Source organism: Nestor notabilis, unplaced genomic scaffold, assembly GCF_000696875.1.
Source record: "Nestor notabilis isolate BGI_N333 unplaced genomic scaffold, ASM69687v1 scaffold2499, whole genome shotgun sequence".
NCBI lineage: Eukaryota > Metazoa > Chordata > Aves > Psittaciformes > Psittacidae > Nestor > Nestor notabilis.
The window spans coordinates 30696-55012 of record NW_009944842.1 but is presented as its reverse complement, the minus strand read 5'-3'; the positions used below and the strand labels follow the sequence as shown (position 1 = coordinate 55012).

At 36.5% G+C, this 24317-nt stretch overlaps 1 protein-coding gene across 1 annotated transcript in view; it reads right to left on the bottom strand.

Moving 5' to 3' along the window:
• The window catches only part of FMN2 (formin 2), a gene marked incomplete at its 3' end in the record, with an annotated part of 56271 nt that extends 33865 nt beyond the window's left edge, over positions 1–22406 (bottom strand). Inside the window, exons 1-2 of the mRNA XM_010022585.1 lie at positions 20822–22406; positions 4024–4190 (exon numbers count right to left, since the gene is read on the bottom strand). Of these exons, the coding sequence (XP_010020887.1) occupies positions 4024–4190; positions 20822–22388 (1734 nt within the window). The remainder of the gene's footprint in view (positions 1–4023; positions 4191–20821) is intronic.
• Between the last annotated feature and the right edge of the window lie 1911 nt (positions 22407–24317).

Below are 24317 nucleotides of genomic sequence, written 5' to 3'. Positions count from 1 at the left end.
TTTTCCACAAAGCATTAATTTCTTAAACATCATTCAGTCAGAGGATATTTTCTTTTAACTTGAAACTTTAGAAGTCCTCTTGAGCAAATACAACTGTTAAAAAGGGAGGAATTTAAAAGACAAGCAGGCAATAATTATTCAAAAGGCAAACAATTTTTCAGAGAACATTTTCTAAATAGGCCTTTGATAATCTAGCTTTTGATAACTTGCCCATTTTCTTGCTTGGCCTTTTTTTTTTTTAATTATGTTTAAAAACTCTTTTTCTTTTATAAAATGCTAGCTGAAGAATGAAAGGCTGTAAAGATAGCCTGACAAGTAAGAAGTCATGACATACATGAGGCAATAATTAGCAGCCTCTTCAGGACATGAGAAACTAGCAAACAGGGCATCATATTTCTAGACAATGCACTTGCCATTTACAATCACTTACTCTTTAAGATGTTCTTTACATTTTAAGAAGAGTAGGTAGGAAGAACTATGATGAAAGCTTTCATTGCTTGTTAACAGTGAACACCTTAAAAATCCCAACCCTATTTACTTCTGTTATTTCTAAATATTTATTCAACTTTTCTTTTTTCGACTAACCTTTTATTCTGGTCATCTGCCACAATCTGTTTGGAAAAAAGTAATTGATAAAACACACCAAGATAGAAGATGAAAGTTTTCTCACGAGTTCTTAATACAGCTTTAAAGTTTCTATCCTCTGGGCTATGACTTGAAATTTGACAAAAAGGTCTGATGTACTTCAGGAACATTTCCAATCACCATCAAATCTATCAAAAATCTGACCGAGTTATAGACCTCTGAAAACCAGATGTCACCCTCAGCATAAATATGCTAACAGCTGCTAGTTCTCTGAAAATTTATGCTTTCATTGGGTATTTGTTCGTTCTTCGTGTTTACCGTATACTAACAAAGACGTAAACATCACAATCCACAAAGCTTAACATAGACCAGAAACAAAAGTGCTAAGAATTCAATTTAAACTGTCTTCCAGAAGCCACTATAATACTAACCAAGAAACTAGGAGCTGTGAAAATTGTCTTTACTCTTAATGCATTGCCTAATTGGAGTCAGACAGTGTGGAAGAGGAAGAAATAGGATCCAATGAGAAAAGAAAGTGAGGTTGCATACAGTTATTTAATGGGATGAGGCGGAGGCCCACACTGAATCCTGGAATATCTCAGGATACGTATAAAAACAACAGATCTCTCGTGTGGAACCAAGAAAAAAAACCAAAAGGTTTGGATACATGGCTGTAAGACCGGGAGAACTAGAGGTTACCACCAGGCATGAGTAACAAAGATGACAAGAATATAATCTAAGTGTACAACTGCAAACATTTCAAGACAGCAGAGTTCAGCATTAGCCATGTTAAATTAATTCACTGGAGGACATCCAGAAAAGGAGATCAGAGTGAGGAAATAGGACTTTTAAATAATCTGTTTATATTCATCTCAAGCCATGAGCAATAGATCATAGAGTGAATAAATCTTACTGAATTATTTTCATAAACTGTAACCTAACATCTTCAAAAAAAAAAAAAAAAAGTCTGTGGGACCACAGTTAAGGAAAAGAGGAACTGTGGATTTTATCCAACATAAAAAAAAATCGTAAGTTAAAGCTCAGAAATATGTGGGATCAGTCACAAAAGGGGAAAAGGAGGAATTTAAGGAAGGATTTCAGAGGAAAATATGAAAACAGGTTGGCAATTCTTCAAAAAAGCATACTAAAGGAGTGACCTAAGAGACTTTATCAGAACCAGACTAAGACAAAAATCAAAACAGCCACATAAGTAACATTAAGGAACAAGCAAGCACCAGAAGAAGATGTAGGAGGAAGGACACACAAACCTGGCTGGGACCAGGATAGGGTTACAGAAGCTTTGTTAATTGCAGTTTCAGCTGAGTGAAAAGGACTGCAGCCAAACTGGAGGCAATCCAGCATGAACTGGAGGCACTTTTTATGAACTCAGAGATGAAGGAAGAATATGCGACTGGCTGTGCTCCCAATTTTGGAGTAAGGTCAAAGAGGATGAATCTCCTAATTCTAGATGGGTGAAATCTAAGTATTACTTAAGGCTAGTCTGATTCCTCTGTCTTTGAAATAAATGGTTAGATCAACATTAGAATCCTGTTCAAATGAAGTTAAAAAAAAAAAAAAAAAAAATCTAAAGTAAAAAAGCAAAGCACAGAGATGAAGAGAGATAACAAGAAGGGAGACAAGTCACAGATCTTACATGTACTGTTTTAAGTAATATACGGCATCACCATAAGTTTTTTCACACTAATTGTTAATTGTTTGATACCCATTAGCATTTATCTTCTGTAAGATATTTTATTTACTCACTCTGAGAAGCAAAATCAGCTAGGAGAAGCCCAGTTTGAAGTTCTCAGCCACTAGAGTTTATAGTGCAAGTTCTAAACATTTTCACCCTTGTAAGGCATGTAATGAATAAACAGGTAGGTGTTCCTGTACTGCGGTCACCAAGGCTGAAGCAGAAACATATTCCCGAAGTCAGTAGCATCAGCTCTTACCTCTGTGATATGCAAAATTCAGTTGTTGAGACCTTAGTGTTTAAGACTGATATATGCTCCTTTGAAGCAGATGTGCTACTAGTTGCATGCACACACACAGGGCTTTACACCACTTCTGACATTGTTTTACAGAGCACAATCTATTTAGGGGACTTACACAGAAAGAGTAACAGGGCATTTGTTTCTTACTGATAGTCCAAATTAAGATTATTGCTAAACCAGCAATATCTCATATTGCTCCCTTTAACACACAGTTCACATGACACTAGGCAAGGCTACAGCTCATTTTCAGAAAGTCCATCCTGTTGGATAGTCCATGAAAGATACTTAGAATCTAATTCTCTTACTCAGACAAAGCATGGTATACCAGTTAACAAAAGAGCCTCTTCTTCTTTCCAAACTGCTACTTTGGTAAAATCTGTTTATAAGCTAGAAGCAACTTTTGTAAAAGGAATATTGTATTCAATACTCTAAAGAAGAGATTAGCTGAGTATTTGGTAAAGCCAGGAGCACCTAAAACATTGTCAGACTGTTTTAAATAACCAGAAAAACATGTATTTTCCAGTAACACTGAGTAGATTTAACCATAAAAACTTTCAGATAGTGTATGATTTTAGGTTGCCTGAATAGCCTCAGTTTTACAGTCACACTCCATTTTTTTAATTAATTTCAAAGAACAGTTTGAAAATGTTTTAAACATTTGTTTCTTGAAAACCAAACCAAACCAAAAAAAAAAAAACAAACAAAAAAAAACCACCCAAAAAACACAACATAAAGTTTGAATCCTTTTAGAGGGACCATGGAGTCATTTTGTAGATAAGCTAAGTTATCTAGGTAACTTGTTTATTTTAAGAATTCATTGAATAAATTTATTCTACTAATTTTTCCTTCCCCAGTTGTGTTAAATTATTCTTCAGGAAAGATGAGAAAGATTTAAAGAGTTAAAAACTCATATTCTCTCATATCTATGCCAATCATTTTTTGAGTATTTCTAACTAAGCTTCAGCTTAATGTGTAGAATAAGGATGATTTTAACTATGAGTAAGGTATTAAGTAGGTTAGTTAATATTTTAACGTTGTTTCAAAAATCTTCTCAGGGGAGAAAAATTACCTAGCATAGACATCCCTTTTAAGTTCTGTAAAGCTTTGTGACATGCAGTTTTGTGTTTTGGTGAAACTATTGGACTGAAATAGAGCACTTCGATTCAAATAAAAAGACATAATGAAAACAATAGATAAAGGGTAGTACAGTAGACTAAGATATGACTTAATAAGTTAAGAAATTGGATTGTAGGAGAACCTTTTGAAATTTATGTTTACTAGGATAGAAAAGTGTACACACATGCGCTCACAAAAATAGTTGGCCACTCTTGTAAGGGCCATTTTCATCAAAAGGATTAACAGAATTCTCTCAGGAACGATGAGCCATTGTTAAATCATGTCCTGCTTGGTGAAAGAGATGAAAGATAACTTCTTCAGTACTTACATCAAATGTGGGTGTGCTTTGCTGGGCACTCTGATTACATGGTTCTCTGAAGCAGTCAGTGAATGGAAGCAGAAGACCCATTGCAATAATGCGAGAACATAGTTTTTCTGCTTCTTCTTGTGGTGCATTTTCCTGCTGGCTGAAGAGCTTTTCCAGCAGAGTTCGCCCTGCCAAGGCGATGACACAGATCAGTAAGAATTTGTAGCTATCTACAGGACACAAAGACTAAGACATTACAATGAAAAATCTCAATTATTAGAAATAAAAATATGAAATAATTTCTTTGGGGAAACCCTTAATAGAAGAATAATAACAAAAAGCCACTGATAACTATTCTGCATTAACTGTATTTAATACAGCTCCAGAGGACCAGAGTGATCCAAACTAAAATGCAGTGCTACAACCAGCAATTCAGAGAAGCAAAACTTTTAAAGAGTGAGAACAGACTTATTCCTATTATAGGGCCCGATTTCATTATCAAAGTGGTTTTTTTATTATCTCACTACAGCATGAAAGGAGGGCATATGCTATAAAATATATCACAGGAGACAATGACAGAGGTTTGAAAGACCATGATGATGTATGCAGTTAGCTAGAAAAAGACTACAAAAATTTATTATACACCCAAGCTGCAGTAAAACCTACATTGTAAGAATTTTAATTTGCTTGATTAAGCTCTAAAATGTCAAAAGATGTCAAAGTTCAGATTTATAGAATATAGATAAAGAAATGAAATAGATCTACTGGAGGAGAAAATGCAGATGGAGCAGTGAAGTTAATTTCATATTTTAGTATGGACTAGCAAATACAATTTGCAACTAAATCAGTTTCTATAGTCTGTTTTTCCACCCACTCAATGGAAGCCAAAGGTATTTTCCAAAAAAATGTACTACACCAAAAAGGATTTTAGTGTCATTTAAAGTAGTAATAACAACAACAACGATAATACTACTGAGTTTTACATACAAATGCAAGATTTCTGTTTGAACGTTAATTTTATTAAAAATCTAAAACTTCCCAGGCTTTCTGAACATAATAAAAAGATTTTTCTTTCAAACATCTGGATGCAATTTAAAAAGGATCTTGTGACATTAGCTCAAAGTTTCTGTATGATTTTAACTTCATGTGGCAATACAGCCTAAAATAAACAATACATTATAAAGTGTTAGAAGTTATTTCTAAGATTTTCCTCTCTACTTCTAAAGATCTGCTAATTCTGAATTATTAGTCTAAGTTTCCCAGCCTTTTATTAGACACAGTACAGTACATTCAAGATAACAAGCTAGGGAATAAACTTACAAGAAAAACAAGTTTTGTTACATTTGCTGATTAGTTTGCCTCTGTTGCTTGGTTTTACCACATATAAGGAGATGTTAATGAAACTGCTTATTCAAAATATCCCTCTATTTAACTAAAGATACAATTCAGTTGTTAAATCTTCAAAGTCATTAATTAATGACAGGCTTTCTTACTGACTGATATGCACTATGATTTTTAACAATAGCTTACCCACAGTTACAGCAATGTACGGCAATTTCCTACATGAAGAAACGCAACAAAGTACAAAAACATGGAAGTGAAGCACAAATAGGGAGCTATCTGCCAACAGACATTTTTGTGATTTTAGCAATGTTTCTTTGGAGTTGTAGTTGCCAGTGATTAGTGGTGCTGTAAAAGACCACTAAAAAAACATCTAGCTACTGCTCTCTTACTGAAATAAATGGATACTTTTAGCTATAAATATTGAGGTTAAGCTATGTAAACAAATTTTAGAAAAAAATAAGAGTACAAGACTGGAATCACACTGACACCAGAGCACCAATAGGTAGCATTTCCACTACCCCTTCTGGGACAAAGCACATTATTACCATAGTATCACCTTATATCACTATGTTCAACAACATGGAAAGTTGTCAAGTTAAACAAGAGACTGCAAGTGATGAGGATAAAGGGGGAAGCTGATGCTTTACGTTTATCTAAAGAGCACAGAAGGAAAAAAACAAAACAAAACAAAACAAACCACAAGAGGAAGAGCACTTCACACACAAGCCAAAAATAGCACTACACATTTCTTCATGCTACCTTAAAAATTCAAACGTTAGCCATGATTTCTGAATGTCAGACGATTTTTTTGGTCTGTATGTTTCAACATTTAAATAATCCTGTCACATTTAAAGAGTCTTCAGCACATACAGAAGCAAAATAGCCCCATTTCCCACACACACACACACTTTTGCTTTAACCTAATTAACAGGAATAATACCCATAAATGACAAAACAGGAAATAGCACCCCCCTTTTTTCCCCCTTAAGCTAGCCATTCATTTGCTAATTTTCGTAGCACTTAACAGTCTTGCTCAATATTAAATCAGAATCTTAGTTGCTATTCAGTTGCAGTTTAACTTGTATAGTGGTTATTAACTACCATTGCTTAGTGATTATTAACTATTGTCTAAACACACTTTAGCATTCAGATAAGCATATATGTTTAAAACAAAATTAACCTAATTTCTCTTACCGTACCCTATATCACCAAAAGAAAGTGTGTCAGTACTTGAGAATGTCACTCGTTTCCTTGAGACAACACCCAGCCATGATGAACCTTACGATATTATGGAACAGTAGTTCCAGACAGGGCTGGAGTTTTTTTACATAAGAAAACAACATTTGAAAGCTGTCACTTACCAAGAAGTAGTTCCTCCCATGTTAAGGACATCTGATGTTTTTTTCCATCTACTTTCAGCTAAAAGCCAGTTGTCACTATAGTGGAAGCATTCCAGATCCAAAGTCCTCTGCTGCTGAATCAGTCCCTGCCTCATTGCCCTCTGGCCTTACCTGTGTCAGCACTTGATGTCAAAGAGATGTTCATGAGGCAACAGAAATCATGTTTATGATTTTGATTCAGGACAAGACGAAGATTAAATTTTTGTTTTGGTATAATGAAATACCTCTTTAACACTGGACTCCATAGGCTTTTAACTGCCTCTGTCTGGAAGCAGAAATAGTTTGCCAGCATCCTATCTATCTGCACTACTCATGCTTGGAACTAATTCAAATTAAATTTTGATTCTGTGTCTTATATGAGTGAAATTGACAGTACAATGTCAATCCCTACATCTATTTGTTAAACAGCAAAACCAAAATCATAGCTGTACGTAATGCATAGGCTAAATTCCAGTCAACTTCAACCACAAGATGTTGAGCTACAACTTTTCATCTTTGGTTTATAAATAAAATGCAGCAACAACAGCTTTTTCCCTCAGACACCATTAATCACCTCATATTTGTAACTTACATGAGGTAACACCTTCAATATGAAGATGGTTGCAAATAACCTGGGATTATTATATGATTAATGTTTTCATAATTAGTAAATAATTAGCTGGTTTCTGTTACAGATTAAATGCAATGGTAAAGCACTTTCTCTTGGTTACATTTACATGCTATGAAAAATAGTAAAGAACAAAGATCTCTCAGATCGATTATTTCCCTAACAGATTAAATTCCCATTTTTTATATTTTAAACAACCCTTCTTCCTAGAAATCCTGGATCATGAAGTTCCTGAACCCTATTCTTACCTTTCCTCTAAGTATCAGTTTGGTGTCGGATGGAAGGCATACTAAGTTCTGAACTAGAGAAGATCTGCAGCTAAGTTTCAGCCTTAGATGAAATCAGTATTCTGAAGATCTTGCCAAAACCCTTGGCAAGTTATAATACGACTATAAACTCATAAGTTATTTTTTAGGAGCTTAGAATGACTTCTTAAATCCCAGAGAGGGATAAAAATATTTTTCTTTTTTTCTTTTCTTACAAAGGATTATACAATTAATTAACTAAATGTGAACATGGAATAAGTTTGGAAATTTTGGGTACTCTGGACTTCTGTGGATATTCTGTGATACTTTTGCTGCCATGGCTCAGCCTGGGTCTTCTGGCTCACTGTCCAAATTCCATATTCTCCACTTTCATTTCATGGTTGCTTCCTCCCATTCCCATGAAGATGAAGCACTTTGAGCTTGTTGCCTCTTGTATGACATTACAGGTCTTCATCTTATCCCTATAAGTAACACTGTTCATCCAAACCACCTCTGTAGAACATGTAGGCTATTCACTGCCGAATGAAAATTCACAAGTTACAGTATGGTTTCTATTCATACTTTTTGAAGAAGCACATGTAATTGTATTCTTGAACGATCATTTTCAACTTCATATTTACTGTAACCACATTTACTCAAATGCAAGGTGGGGGGAGAAGGAACCTACCAAAAGACATTCTACAAACATTATTTCATATAATAAATAATGAAATGTTGTAAAATCTCAACTATTATATAAAACGCGTATTTCATATAATAATCCCACTTGGTACCATCCTGACATGGCCACAGATTCTCCCTTGGCCTGGAGAGGTGTCTGTGTGTACGTATTACACCTTCTTCCATACAGCAACAACTGCTACAGACCTTGGCTACCAGTACTGATAATGTGAAGCAGCTTGATTGTCATGAGCTGGACTATGAGTCACTTCGGATGAAGAAGTTGCCCGTTTTAGAAGGAAGCACATTTGGCCTATTACAATCACCTCATATTCCAGGGCAACCTTATTTCTCCTCAAGCAGCCACTAAAAATAAGTATCTACACTGTTCCAAAATGCAGGTCTGCCTTACACTGGATTGTCTATGGAAGTATTGAATGTTGAAAACATGTATAGTACTTTTCACAGAGAAATACAGGCAAATCCCAACTCAATTAATTTGTATTATAGTTCTTTTCCTGTCCAATCTGCTTAGAAGACTAACCTTTCAAAAAGCTATGAGGTAAGCAATAAAATCCTTAAGAACTAGGAATATCATGAGCATGTTGTTACTGGCTTTGTATTTGCTTAATTATGGAGAGGAGAGAGAGGTACAACTAGAAGGGAGAAACAGAAGAAAACTATAGTAGTCAGTTATACCAAAAAGCACACGCATGCACTGAGGCACTGCACTACAGCAGAGCTCGCAATAATGTTTCCCTAAGGATCGTGGTGTTATAACCTCACATTTATCTTTAAAGATCTGTCTCCTACCCTCCTTACACTGCGTTTGCAAAAGACTGGAGCACAGCTGTCAGTGAGCACAAGTTGAGACTAATGATTAAAATGAGTTACACTCTGAAAGCTGTCCCACTCTCCTGCAATTCTCTCTTCTAACAGCCAGAGCACTACACCACACTTTCACCATTAGCACAGCAGCTGCATCAGCATCTTAACCTATACAGACTGGAGACAGACTTTCCATTTTAGTTTTTTCTAATGCAGAGTGAACGGTTTCAGTTCAACACCAGTTCTGAACACCGTATTCAGAGTCACACCAAGGGTTAACTTGACTCCTGCATGTACTGCTTACATCTTCAAAAGCTCAAATTGACTTGCCTTTTTTCCCCTCACTTTATTCTTATTTTTTTCAACTCTAATGAGATCAGAAATGCTCACACAGCAAAGAGATTTTAGAAGCTTTGAAGCCATAAGCCTTGCTCTATTTTTGGGAGATAGTGCAGGAAAAAACAGGAAAAGTAAGAAGACATGGACAAAATGGTGAATTTCTGTTCAGAATATGTTTTCTATTAGTCTTACAAAATACAAAAAGGCAATGATAGTCTTATTTTTATTTTCATTCATTTAGAAAGGATTACAATTATGGACAAATTATATATAAATTAAAAAAAAAAAAAGAAGGAACGACAGTAAATAGGGAAAAAGAAAAGCTGATTCCTACAGCTTTCAAAAGTTAGGAAACACTGTACTTTAGATATCTGCTGCCACATATATGTCTTCATCATTCTTTCCTTCCATTTTTCCCCTGTCTTTTTTCCTACATATACTACCATCAAGGTCACAGCTAACTGAAGCCTAAATAATCTGGCAAAGCACCTGAACTGTGCAGCACCAAACATTCCCCAAAAAGCTGAAAGAGGACAAATATGTCTGAGACACAGAAACACTGCAAAGATTTCCATATTTGTAGATAAGCTAGTAATGGCTACTACATGTAATTTCTTACATACTTTGCAGTACAAGTTTTACTCATTCATCACGTCTCCCCAAACTACACAGCAAAAGCTTGCTGAACCATTTCCTAGGGGGAAGTCAATCACAGTTCATTTTCACCTTCCTACAGTTTAATGTACTTTCCTAGTTCTCAAACAAATAAAACAGTAACTAAGACTTCACATATAAAATTAAATTTCAAATATTACATTTCTTTAATATTTTCCTTTAATTTCATAAACTTTTTATATGTCAACTTTTTCAGCTAACCTATACCAGTCAGTCTAGATATAAAGTGCAACACATGACTGCTGAGAAAGATGTGGTTTTCAAAGGTGCGCATGAAACTTTGAGAATGAAACAGAACTGGAAATCAGTACTCTCTTCAAATGACAAGTTCAAGTCCTGGATAAATTAAATATAAATTTGCACTAAATAAGTAACAAATTAAGTTTGCGTCTTACTTGCCTGAAGACTATACTGGGAGATTATGACCAATATTCCAAGATTAGAGAATTCATTTGTTGGTTTTTTAGCTGCAGAGTTTCTACTCCTCTGCTGATTTAGATTGGGAAACTGTTCCAGATCTCTCACATTGTGAGGTTGTGTTGCTGTTTTGTTTTCATTTTTTTTTTTTTTTTTTTAAAGGGATTTAATTTTCATTGACAGATACTTTCATAAAACCACACGACAGTTTTCTCACTGCCTGGTTACATAAAACATGGAAAACCAACCACGCAACAGGCCTGCGCGCACAGTGTGGTTTCATAACTAAAAGAAAAAAAATCTAATCCTTCTACTATAAATAAACACGAATTATTTTTTGTAAGTCTAATTTCCTGGCAACATAAACCTTAAAAATAATAAAACTAGACAAGGTCTAGGGTTATGGTACAAATTGCTATAATTCTGGCATAAAGATATTTCCTTTTGTTCTTATTATCAGTGTAATAGCTAATATCTGCATTCACTGCCTATACACAAACACATTTTTCTAAGGGAAAAAAACCAAGAGATTATATATTTTTTTCTTTACATATTTATAGTGCATATTTTATATATATCAGTTTATTCTTCATATATATCTTATATTTTAGTATTTAGAAAGTTACTGAAATTAGGGATGTGTGCAAGTGTCTGAAAGGACTGTCCTCTGATGTTCTGTTTTCAGATTTCCTGGCTCTGTTCACAGGGATGGTATGAACAGAAGCCACAAACCATCTCAGTCAAAAGCAGAAAGTCTGTCTAAAGAAAAGAATTAAGAAAAAGACACGTATCAACACTATCTCCCTCTGTCCCCCAGTTTCCTATGCCTGCCTAAACACAGTTCATTTTTGTAATGTTTGAAAATTCAAAGTCAGAAATTATCACTGATTATCACAGTAAACACCATGTGTTACTTTTGCCAAGCTGTCTGGATCTTTTGGCATCTCATTCTTCACTTTATGCTGTCCCATCTCTGAGTACCCTTCTTGATTGTTAAAAAATTTCCACAAACACTCTTGACTAGCTCTAAGTTAGAACCACAATATATCAAACCCTGTGTAACTCAATCAAGTATTTCTGTCCCCATCCTGCTCCCTCCTTCCCCCCATTTTAGCCTCACAATAATCACTAATCATTTCAACAGATTCTGGATTGTGCAAGACAGCTTGAATAACTGCATCATTAAGATTTCGACTCACAAGCAACTCATTACACAGTTACAGAAAGAGAATCACAAAATGCTAACAGCTCCAAGTGTTTGAGATATCCCAAAAAAGCTAGGGAACACATGTTTGTATGCTCCCTTTTGGAAGCAAGGGTACAAGCTGCCCCTGGCAAGAGAATCCTGCTGATTGCTGCCAGGGCCACCGCAGTGTACACCAGGCAAAAGCAGCACCTCATACAAACACTCCTGAAATTCTTCCAGGAATGCTCTGTTGCAAAAAGTGAAAGTCTGGCAAAATTTGAAAATGGGATTCTCAAAAAATACACGACAAGAAAAGATCCCAGATTTAATGAAGTAAAAAGCCACTCCAAAAAGGATGTTAGAAACAGTTTTCAAAAAATCTCATCTCACCTCACTCTTTATCCATAATACTTGATGAAAACAAGTGGCTGTATTCTAAAACACCTCACTCCACTTGTGCTAGCTATGAGACATAGCAACATCACCAACTGCAGCATATACCCAATGGTCTGTCAAAAGACTAATTAACCATATGCTTTATTTGCACAAATCATGTCGGAAAAAGCTGAAGCAGTCAAGTTGAAATTTAATGCAGACCTCCAACCCAATGCCAGAGCAGTTCCTAATTTTGACATTTGTGTCAAAATTATAATACAGAAATAATACAGAAAGATGAAAGTTTACAAAAAATTTTACTTGGTAATGAAAATGTTGTCCTGCAAACACTATGGTTAGGACAAAAGTTGAGGCTCAGCTCTACTCTCACAATAATTACACAATGAACTTCCACAGCCTGACCAAGCCTATGTATCACAACAGATAGAGTAGAAGTAGGCTAGAATGAAGCTGTTCCTCTCTGGTGGCAGTGAAGTAACATGACTGAGTCCCTTATCAAAACCACCAGTATTTTTTTCTTTGGCTGATTTGTAATGTTTTCATATTGTACAGAAACCTAGATGAATTCCTTCCTATCACTCTTGCATTGTCTAGAAGGCAGCTGTACATAAAAAGTTATCAATGTAGTGTTATTGATCTTTGCTAAAACCATGTTGCATTTTGTTCTATTTTTCTTCATCCTTTTATCATATACCCAATAGCTAATTATATCTTGTAATTTCCTCCTTTAGGATTTGTTCCAAGGCCTTGCTTGTTGCTGCAGTCAAAATCAAGATAATAATTGCCCCAGTCATTTGCAATAACAATAATACTTTTTCTGTAATGCAGATATTATAACTTAGCTATCCCCAGAGCTTCAAAATATCTTAAAATATTTGTGGTAGCCTGTGACAGTTCTTTCAGAATTCTTGCAGATTAACATATCTCTGACGCACTCCATCTTCCTAACTTGCACATTAAGCTCCTTGAAATTTTGCTTTCACAGTGACTAAGATTTTACACCTTTCCCTCACAGCGAATTTTCTGATATATGACATATGTACAACAGAATAAGCTGAGACAAAGTATTAAACTATGCTTCTACCCCTACCTTTCACTATATATTTGACTATATATGATATATTCTTATCTTTCTGTATACGTCACATATATATCGCTAAATATCTTCCAGAAGTTGAAGTTTTAAAATACCAAACAATTTGCTAAATATGATACAGCAGCAGTACATGATACAAAATACCTTTCTAAAAATATAAATTAAGATGTACCCTCCCACAACACTATATGACATGTCTCCTTTCACCTTGATTTCTCTTCAGGAAGCAAAAGGCAGTATTTAATGGTAGTTGATGCCTTCTGAGGAGAGAACTCTACTAGCATGCTCTTCAGGTTCTAGTGCAGTATTATTGCAGATTATAGATCTATATTCCTAAAGCTTTTCCAATTATAGTGATTTATGATAAAAGAGAATCTATATGTGCCTGTCTACTGAATCTTTTAGGCACCATATGCATCTTTGGCAACTTCCATATTGTGTTTTCCAGGTACTTAGGTTCCTCTCAGCAAGTATTAAATTCTGCCCATCTTTACCCTTTTAGTTTCTGTGGTGATTTACAATGTGAAGGCAGTATTCTGTGCCAGGTTCTCACAGACTGCTGGAAAGACACAATTCTTTCTGTCTAGCTATTTAAAGTAAGAAGCTCCTCTAATGTCTTTTTGGGCAGTTATTACTAACAGCATCTTTTGTCAGTCCAAACTGATACACACTTCTTTATAACTCATTTTTTTAAAAACTTCTTTATTCCCAATAGTTCTACATTTCACTTGACATTTAATGCAGTCTAGCCCATCTCTACTTTAGAAGTAAATCCAAGTATTTGCTCAAGCAGCCACAGATCACAAACCAGAACAGAATTGAACTAGGAAGCCTCTAAAGTGGGAGACAAATAACAAATTTCTTTCAACCTACTCATTAGAGCTGCAGCATGCCTTAGATTTCTTACCTCTCCAGGACCTGTGCACTCAAGGTCTGAAACTCTTCCAACTTTAATAACTGCTGGGTTTTTTTAATCTTTATCATAATGTACAAAAGCTTTTCATCTTTGTATCCATAAGCAAAAAACAGTATGATAAAGAAAGGGAAAAAGGCAGAAAATTAGAACTGCGTTTCATGAAAAAGAAAAAAAATATACATTCATACCTAAATATTTGTGCAGATACATTCTTCTAGACTCCATCTGAATAAAACCTAAACACATCTCTCTTGCTGTAACTTGACCGTCATGGTCTTTCATTGATTTAATCAAGTATTTCCCTCTATTTCTTAGCATACTGTATTGTCTCTCTGCATGACAAAAGAGTATTTAGATACACACCCTCTATTATGAAGGCAATGTTTTGTTTTGGTTGGGTTTTTTTGTTGTTCCCACACACACATCCTTTTTTAATGAAAAACACCTTTCCTTCCATGGATGTTAGCAGATGTTTAATTTTATTGTACGTTAGATTTACTTTTATAACTGTCATGTTGTTTACACACACTATCTCATAACCACTGCTTTTTACTTTTGCAAAACAGCTCACAATGGTTTTATCATCTATGAATCTGCAGATGAAAAAAGTCACGTTCTGTATTTGTCTGAGAATAAAACAAGTTTTTGCATCAGAAAACATACCCACTTCCTATTCATAATCAGAAAGCCTAGCTATTTCCATCAACATGAAAGAAACTTATTCTAGACAGCAATAATACAGTGAGAAATGAGAAATAGACATTTGATACTCAGTGGAACACAGATCATCTCGATGTCCCTAAATTCATTAACATGAACTGTAATGTAGGCATACAGAAAGTCACTGCTGCTTAGAGGAAATAACAGTGCGACACAGCTCCTGAACCCACTTGGATGTCTTTTCCAAAGCACTTAATGAAATACAACTAGCCTTGTACTATCACATGAAAAGGCAAGAAGGAGATGACACAATGTAAAGTCCTAACATCCTACCACCACCTTCCTTCCACTGCTTCTCAGTGTATCTGCCGTATTATCCTTGTATCAACACACCTCATCTCCCCAAAACATAAAACGTATGCCTCTAAGTTTCCAGAAACTGTTGTATTCCACCTAACTGCTACAGAATGCTGCTTTGAAATGTCCCTAAAAATAAACAAAGCCACAATCACAGAAACACCTACACATATATGCTTCATCACCACTATTCCTTATGTAAGTTCAAATTTTGGCAGAAGCAGTTTATAAGGAATACACTTGGCCATATTCTGAGTGAGCTTAGTTAAACTACAGCACAAACAAAACATCTTGGGCAATTAGTATCTTTGCATTTTCTATCATGACGATTCACATTAGAACTTGATCCCTCGTATACAGGCAGAAGAAAATATTCCTAGAGAAGCTTTCCAATTCCAAGTTTATTTTAATTTTGACACCACAGCATGAATTAGAAATGAGGCCTGCTTCAAGAAATAAATTTTCTTTTCTGCAAAGTAGTCTACCTACAGTTTAGAAAAAAAAAAAAAACAAAACAAAAACCCAAACCACTGGACAAAACAGCCCCCAAGCCATTAAGTAATTTATAAATATTTTTAAAATAAAGCACAATTAGATCCAAGAAATATTTTCAAACTTCAGCTTCTCATAACTATTCCCTCTGGAACAATCCACTGCTCTTTCACAGAGATGAAATCACTGAAGCACACAATGTCCTTTAATAACCAGTTCTATACCGATCCCATGTGTAGATATTATACCGGGACTGTGTCTCAGATCCTAGCATTGACGCATGGACCTCCAGCTATAAATTGCCCCTTTTCCACCCCAAAAGAGTCTAGCAGACAACCAGACACGAGTCAGACTGCCAGTCAGACCGCCAGTCAGACCTCAGAATGGGGTTGCTGCTGAGAAAGCGGTTGTTTGAGAGATGCAGCCACTCAAACCCATGACCAAAACCTGCTACTCCCAGTGAAGTTCTAGATAAAGACCAAAGCATTAATCATGAGACCCCACCAAAACAAGCCTGTGGCAGCACTGCATTCCAGTGACATTACTCATATTGCTCTGATTCCCATATTGCAGCACTTTAAAGTAATTCATCAGCATTCAGCAGTCTCTCAAGAACATATTGCAGCCCATTTACAAACACGTTTTACTGTAGTTGGAGTGCAGTATTGCAGCCCTACTCCCTCTCCTCTCCCCCATTTAGGTTTACAAGGCGAAAAGAGGAGAATCTTTCTCTTCAGATGCTTACCAGCAACACTCAATATAACATGTGATTCTCTATCACATGAAGAGTTGCTGTTGGGCAGCTCCATTAGAGGAGACTGTATTGCCATCTGATAAAAAAACCTATCTGTATTCAAGGAGACCTTAGAGCAGCCTTCCAGTACCTAAAGGGGGCCTACAAGAAAGCCGGAGGGACTTTTTGCAAAGCCATGGAGTGATAGGTCAAGGGGGAATGGCTTTAAGATGAAAGAGAGGAGATTCAGATTACATAGTAGGAAGAAATTCTTCCCTGTGAGGGTGGGTGAGACACTGGAACAAGTTGCCCAGAGAAGCTGTGGCTGCCCCATCCATAGACATGCTCAAGGCCAGGCTGGATGGGGCTTTGAGAAACCTGGTCTAGTGGAAGGTGACCCTCCCCATGGTAGGGGGTTGGGACTAGATGATCTTTAAGGTCCCTTCCAACCCAAACCATTCTATGATTCTACAGCTACTGCTAACAAATATCATCAGTGAAACAATAAAGTGTAAGTAGTCTTAAATTTAACAGCTGTGTGATAAATAGCCTCCTCAGGAAGCCAATAGCTACAAATCCATATTGTGGCATGATCACATGAATCACAATGAAAAAAAACAACCAGTAAACAAAAAACCCCTTTAAAAATATCTATTTTGCCTTATAATCAAACTTTCATCCTGTTTTTTTTTCCAAGTTTTCACATACTTATCTATACTGAGACATTTGTTTAAGCCTGCACACACTGCACTAGAACTGCAAGTGAGTGCAGATGACATTCACACAGTGCAGAGGTGAGATAAAGTGGCCTTTGTAAGAAACAGACTGGCACTCTGGAAATCAAAAAGCAGATGCGAGCACACAAGCACAGGACTACCTTCAGGTCTTGTTTTATGGTAACCAGGACTTTTTGTTTGTCTCCTGTTTACAGTTACAGCAGGACAAATATAAATCTCTGAAGATAAATTAAAAGATAAATGATCTGTTTGAAAGAGATTCAAGCAGCAAGTGTGTTACAGCTAGCCAACAGAGATTAGAAAGGGCCTAGGTTTGTCTGGTAGAGTTTAATTACCATCTGGGGCAGCTGATGAGACTCTTACATTCAGTTTATGTAACAGATACCCTTACTAGCTCCTCTGCAATCCCTGTACTTCAAATTAATGTGAGGATAAACTGCTTTTTATTAAATTGTTCTATTAGCTCTTATGTTACAGTTAAGTTAATATTTGGAAATATCGTTTTCATTTTCCCACCTAGATACTCTCTTAGTGTCAGTTGAAATCATTCATTGCCACATACCAAAGCTAGAGAGACAACCCTATTCATTCAGGTTCAGCTCTTGCCCTCCTGGGACCACAACATAAAAGCCATGGCTCCGCTGTGCATCGAGTAATCTAGAACTTGTAATTACTGTCACTGCAATTTCAAATACAGCTGTCCTCATCATCAAAGAAATAGATCCGATGCCTGGATTACAAAATGATCATAAATTTGTTCACATCACATTCTTAGCCAATGTATCAAATTTGAAATACCATACTTATTTTTTATATACAGCAAAATTTAAATATGCAAAGCCTCTACCATTTGAGCTTCCATCTACATTTTAACATTAAAGCAGCCTTAGAAAAGTTCATATGGATCATTGTGAAAAGCAAATGGCACACAGCCAGACCACAACATAGTGCAAAAGTAGGCCAGTCATCTGCGTATAGCCTGCTGTCATTAAAATTGATGGCTAAATTGATGTGGAATATTTTATTTGATTCTAGTAGAAATGAAGAACATCACAGCAGTCACTGCACAGCAAGATGAGATTTAATGCTGTAGGCAAGAAGCTGATAATTTTCTTCCTTTTTTTTTTTTTTTTTAAGATAGGAATGAACCACTATAAAGAATTTTATCTCTAAAAGCCTGATGGTAAATCCCCAAATTGGTGCATCTCATGCATACAATTAAAATACAACATTTGTCACAAGCAGAATTCAAATTACGAGGAAATTATTTCTGCAATTACTGCTGTGCAGACTGATTTAAATAAATAGGCTTTTCTGCTTTTGCAGCAATGACAGCCAGTCTGTAGGAATACTAATGTTAAGTTGAATTTCCCTTTTTTACATACACTAGTTATTTTTATATTCTTGATAATTTTCAGCTTGTAAGTATATTCTTAAAAAGAAGAAGAATGATCAAAGAGAGGTGAAGTGTTATCATGTCACTTCCAGTTCCCTCATTTCAAGCTTTTCTGCATGAACTGAAAGGTATAATTGTCCTCTGCCTGTGAAGACAGCTGGTATGTACATGCAAATGAGGGTCACCATAATTTCCATAAGAGACATAACCACTCTTGCATTGGACATTGCTCCCTTAACAATAAGTCTAAAATGTTGGTGGGAAAACACAATAAAGCAAAAATTATTACAAATAAATCAAAATCTTGAAAGAAATGTGAACAAGTCTTTTTCCTGGGAAATAGATCTCTAAAATGTAATTCCATGTTCATGAAGTTTGCCACTAAAATTATTTACATCACAGCACCATCGTAAAGAAGAAATTACTGATGATGCAATTTAAAGCTTTGCTCCCCGAGTTGTTTATAAGCTGTCAAATGTCTATAGCAAAAAAAAGAAAAATAAAGTGCTTTTTATATGCTATGAATCCAAAAGTAGTGATCACCTCAAATTGTAGGGATGTCTGAAATGAAATCTTAGAAAACAGGTGGAAGGGATTTAAAACAAAAAAAAAAGATTCAGCTCACTTCATGGGTGCTGGTCTCCTTCAGAGGGGCTGGCCTCCTTCACAAGGGGGCTGGCATTTTTTGTGTTAAAAACTTAAATTCTAACTTGCAAGACTGAAATTATGGATTTCTGTTCAAGGCTACTGAAGAATTAGTATTTTTGTGATTTGAATCTGGAAAAAACTGTTAATTCTTTACCTGAGTATTTCAAGCTCCTGGAGTTGGCTGCTGTGCAAAAAAGCCTCTAATATTAATTTCTGTTTCCTGACAGTTTAATTCACCAATAGTACTGTGATGTCAAGCAGAGTAGAATGTGCACAAAGAAAGCAACTATGAATGCAAATGATTACAAGTTATATATTTTTTAATATCTACAGGATAAACCAAGGTAATCTTTTTATGCAAAGCAGTTGTTGATTGCTAACTTTTTTCTTACATGTAATTATTAAATCACATCATTGCTCCCTTCATAAACCATACTATTTTGTTTAGTTTTCATAAAAGCACAGATAACCTCACTGTTTCTTTTGCAAATAGCTCAGGTACCTGTGTGGTTATTGTGCTCATGAATCTAGAAGAGACTTCCATTCAAAACAAACCTGATTATAGGTTCAGCTGTTTTAATCTTGTAGCAGATGCTCGTAGGGCATGCTTTCCATATTCTCTTAGTACTACAGTTTTCTTAAGTGAAAAATAAATGGGATAGGTAGCTGAGTTTCCTCTGTATACATATCTCCTATGTGACAGAGGCCTTCTTTATTTGTGAATATATTAGCTTTATATAGGAACTTCAGATAGGGGAGAGAAAGGGGGAAAAAAAAACCCCTCAAAATGCAGGAAAATATAGCCATCTATTCACAATATCTCATTTGTAAACTTTACATTCCTATACCTTTATAAGAGGATGCAAGCTGCCTAACAGGCAAGGTGAAAGAATGCTTTCCTGAACGAGTCACCCTACGTAGTCTGAGCAGCAACCTGCCACAGCTACCAAACTGTATTACCCCCAGTTTCCCTTCGCCATTTTATACTGACTTTTTAAGTCATTAACATTTTTTCTTTTCCTCTTTTCCCCTTCTGAAGGGGAAATTGGTTCCTTTCTGTAGTGCTGTCCATCTGTGCTTGCATGGCTTTTTCCTTTTTGTACTAAGCAAATCCTCATCATTGCCTCAGTCTAACACCAGGTGCAGCTCTCAAATATTTACAGTACATCAGAACAGTGCCTAGTACAAGAAAACCCCAAACAGGATCACAGTTACGGAAAGCTTCACATCTGAATGATCTCTTTATGCAGAGAGCTGGTCTGCCTACAACAGTGCAGCTCTTAGCATTTTTTGAATAAGAATAATTTAAGGCATCCAGCCTTTTCCTACAGGATTTAGACAAAGGAGAAAAGCAGAAAGAAAAACTTCAAAAGAGTTATACACTTCCTTTACTGGCAGTACTGCCAGGCTGACACTGAATGGAGAGGTTAAGCTCATTAATGAAATGTGACTCTGTAAGATCAGGGCTTCAATTTTAAAACTGTCATCACAAGTAAAGACAATAGTACATGCAAAGGATTGAATTCAAGTGTCTTCAATATATTTTCACAGACACTCTGGGAAACAACAACAACAAAAAAAAAAAACAAAAAAAAAAAACAAAAAAACAAAACCAGACCCAAAACAAAACCAAAAAACTAACACCAACTTAATACATGTCACTCACCTGAAAAGACATTGGGAAATGTCTCTGGAGAAGCCTGCACCCCTGAGGACTTTCTTGAATGAGTCAAAGGCACTCTTTCTGTTTGAAATTTCTCTCTAAACCCCTTGTGCTCCAAATAGCCTGCAGACCCCACCTTCTGAGTTATCTCACATTTGTGATTAGATACTTCTTCTGTCCAGTCTGCGGAACGACTAAATAAACCGGCCAAACTAGCAGACCTCTGCTTCTTGATTGAGACTTTCTCTGTTTTGTGGAAGGACTCCTGTCTCCTTGTAGAAAGTGGGCTCTGGGATGGAGAGGGAGAAGGTGAATGGTTGGGAGAACTCAGTTGTCTAGTTGTGGTTTTGATGTAACAAGGATTAATTAGATAGGGTTTAAAGCATCGGGAACCAAGCACTGGACTGTCTGCTGTCCCCTCGGAGGACAAAATGCCATCTTTTATTTCCATGGATAAACCATTATGCAGCTCCTCTTGACTGGCTGACAGAGTGTGTCTACCTTCCTGAGTCTCAGAAGTATGATCATGGCCTGCATCTGAAATACCATCCTCTGTTACTGAGCCCTGCAAATCAACAGCCTGCACTTCAGCAATTTTAGTCTCAGCTTCTGCTACAGAGGTTGGAAAAGGTTGTGTGGAGCTGTGTGTCTGAGACCTGTTTTCTACTGCAGTTCTATTTAAATCATCTTTTAGTTCATTAGCTACAGCATCCACTCCAGCAATAAGCTGTTCCTGTTTCTCAATCAATAGCTTACGTTCTTGTGTTTCAAATAAGCCGTTACCAGGAGAGCCTGTGCCATTTACTGCTTCTTTCAGTTCACGTTCAGTTTCACAGGAGACAGGAATGTTTTCCACGATTTCAGATACTGCTGGAAAAGCACGCTCAGTGTCTGGGCTCCTCTCTTTGTCAGTCGTAGTTACTGAAAGAAACCGTTCAAAATCTAAGGGGGCTGCTTGCGAATTAGCCATGTGTCGGCCCATTGTTTTGGTGACAAGGTCCTCAGTTCCAATGTTAATTGCCCCCTGCTGCTGCTGCTGCAGTCTAATAGCTTGCTGGATATCAGAAAGCAAATCCTCTTGTTCTGTGGCTGAATGGAAACTGTATATATCCGTATCAGAGCCAGAGCTGGTCCTTTGTCCATCCTGTGTCTCTGCAGTAGCTGGAACAGTTTCATTTCTGATTTCAAAATGTTCAACATCTGTGTCTGAGAGACCCCCTTCATCTGCAGAGATGCTTATATCTGGAGTTTTGGTAACAACTGAATGAGTGCTGTCCAGCTCTCCAGGCTGCAAGGCCTGGCTTTCCAAAACATCCTCCCGTGAACTACTATTCCCATCTTTAGCCTTGGACAAATTTTTTCTGATCCTCAGATTTGAAAACACTGAGGCCCTCGAGTCTGATTTACCCTTCTTCTTACCGGATTCACTTCCTTTTGCATGCTTCCCCAGTCCCCTTCTGCTTCCCGATACCTTCTTTGTGCCATCCGTATCCCTGGGCCCAGAGGCATCCTCTCCTCCTTCATGCACATCACCTGTGTTTTTCTTTAGCTTCCCATCTTGATTCCCCATGATTTTTCGCAGTGCAACACCTTCGGCAATCAAGCCATGCTCTCGGATTTCATTCCATTGGCCTGCCGGCGAGATCCCCTCTAGCGATCCAGGTTTGTTTTCAAGCGGTGGTGATGCAAGTGAAGCGAACGCTTGCTGTGCCTCTCTCCCATCTGCTAGAGCTGCCTTTTTGCATAATGTGCTGCTAGCACTGGGCTCCGCTGGGACATGCTCAGTACAGCACTGAGAGCTGCAGACAGCTCCTTCCAATGGCTGCTGTTCACGGAGCTGCCTGCTCTCCGGGCTTCTGCAGCACTCTTGTTTCTTTAGGAAGGATTCTGTGAAAAGTGTTTCCTTTATAAAAACCACTTCTTGTTCCACTGTTTTTATTGCCTGCATTGCAAACTCAGCTCGTCACTAAATCATTTATAATTCCAGGACTTCAAGTTCCTGGAAAAAAGAAAAAAGTTAAAGCAAGGTAGTTTAATTACTCTTCAATTGTTCTGCAATTGTTTAAATTAATTAATAACCTTGAAAGAGAAATATTATGATTATTTACTAGCTTATAAAGTGCTTAAGCATATGCTACTTTGACAGATTACACAGTACCTCTGGTGATTTACATGTTTACTTTTTAAAGGCCACCAAAACACAACACATAATTTTAAAAGGAGAGTCGCTCTGAAAGAAGATAGAGGGAAGAAAGATAATAAACAAGAAGTTCTTTCCACGGGTTTAAAGAGTTGCACTTAAAATGCAATACATTATGGTAATTACACTATAAAAAAGCTCCCACAATTTGTATTCTGAGAAGGTAGATATACTATTATTCCCAGGAGAATCAACTCATCAATATTAAAACACACCACCATTGTTTTCCCCAGTGAGAACATCTGGCATGAAACAAGACAGAACAAACAAGAAAAATAGCAGTATTCAAATGCTACTAAGGAAATGATACAGTAAAGAATTCCTCTGTTTCATCCTATATAATTAAAAATTGATTTAGACGCTGTCACTTGCGAACTATTTTGGAATCTCATGCAACAGTTTTAATCAGTTGCTCTTTCTCCTCCATTTTTTCTTTAGTTGTATAAATATTAATACTTCATAAATACATTTCCTGAACTTCCAGACAGGCAATCCCTTCCATTTTAAAATTTAGATTTAAAATGACCGGAGTAGAAACAAAACAGCATAAGAATGCCACTTTGCCAAGTTGGATCAGTTCAGCAGTTCAATATCTTGGCTCAACACCAGCCAAGAAGTAAATAGATAGATTTCTGCTTATGGTTTATCATTTCTAAACTCCCTAGTCTATGAGGCTCAGTTTCTGTGAAAGACATAATCTTCCATCCTCTGAGCTTCTTTACTAGGAATTTCCCCTTCATCAGAGATTGCATAAAACAATACAGTATTCCAGGGAAATGCATCCTATTGGTTTACCTAACTCTTACTTTTGATGTCATGATACTTTTGGTATCATTCTCTTCATATCTTTATGAGTCTGGGTTGTGGTCATTGTTACATAATTGTTGTTAATTCAGTTTGGAAAGAATAGCACTGTCAATAATACATGCAAGCAAATTATTTTCAACTATCATCATTTTTCCTTATGCTACTTGGTAACATACTGCTTTAAGTCCTGTCCTGAGGGGCCTGTGGCTAAGGCATCAGAAGCCTTCTGTCTAAAACTCAGGTGTTTTAAGTGCATGAGATGACTTCATACACTCAGTGCTTTTTGAGGGATTGTGTTTTTTGGCAGGGTTGTTTTATTTCTTCCTTTCAGTTTTCACGTATCTAATGGAAGAGGATTTTTGTTTGGTTTGGTTGTTTGGGTTTTTTTCATTTTTAGCATTCAGCATTCATAAATATACTAGTTAAGAAAGAGTTAGTATAGCAAAGCCTACAAGAGCATGGGAAGAGATTTTGCTTTTTTACCCCATTCCT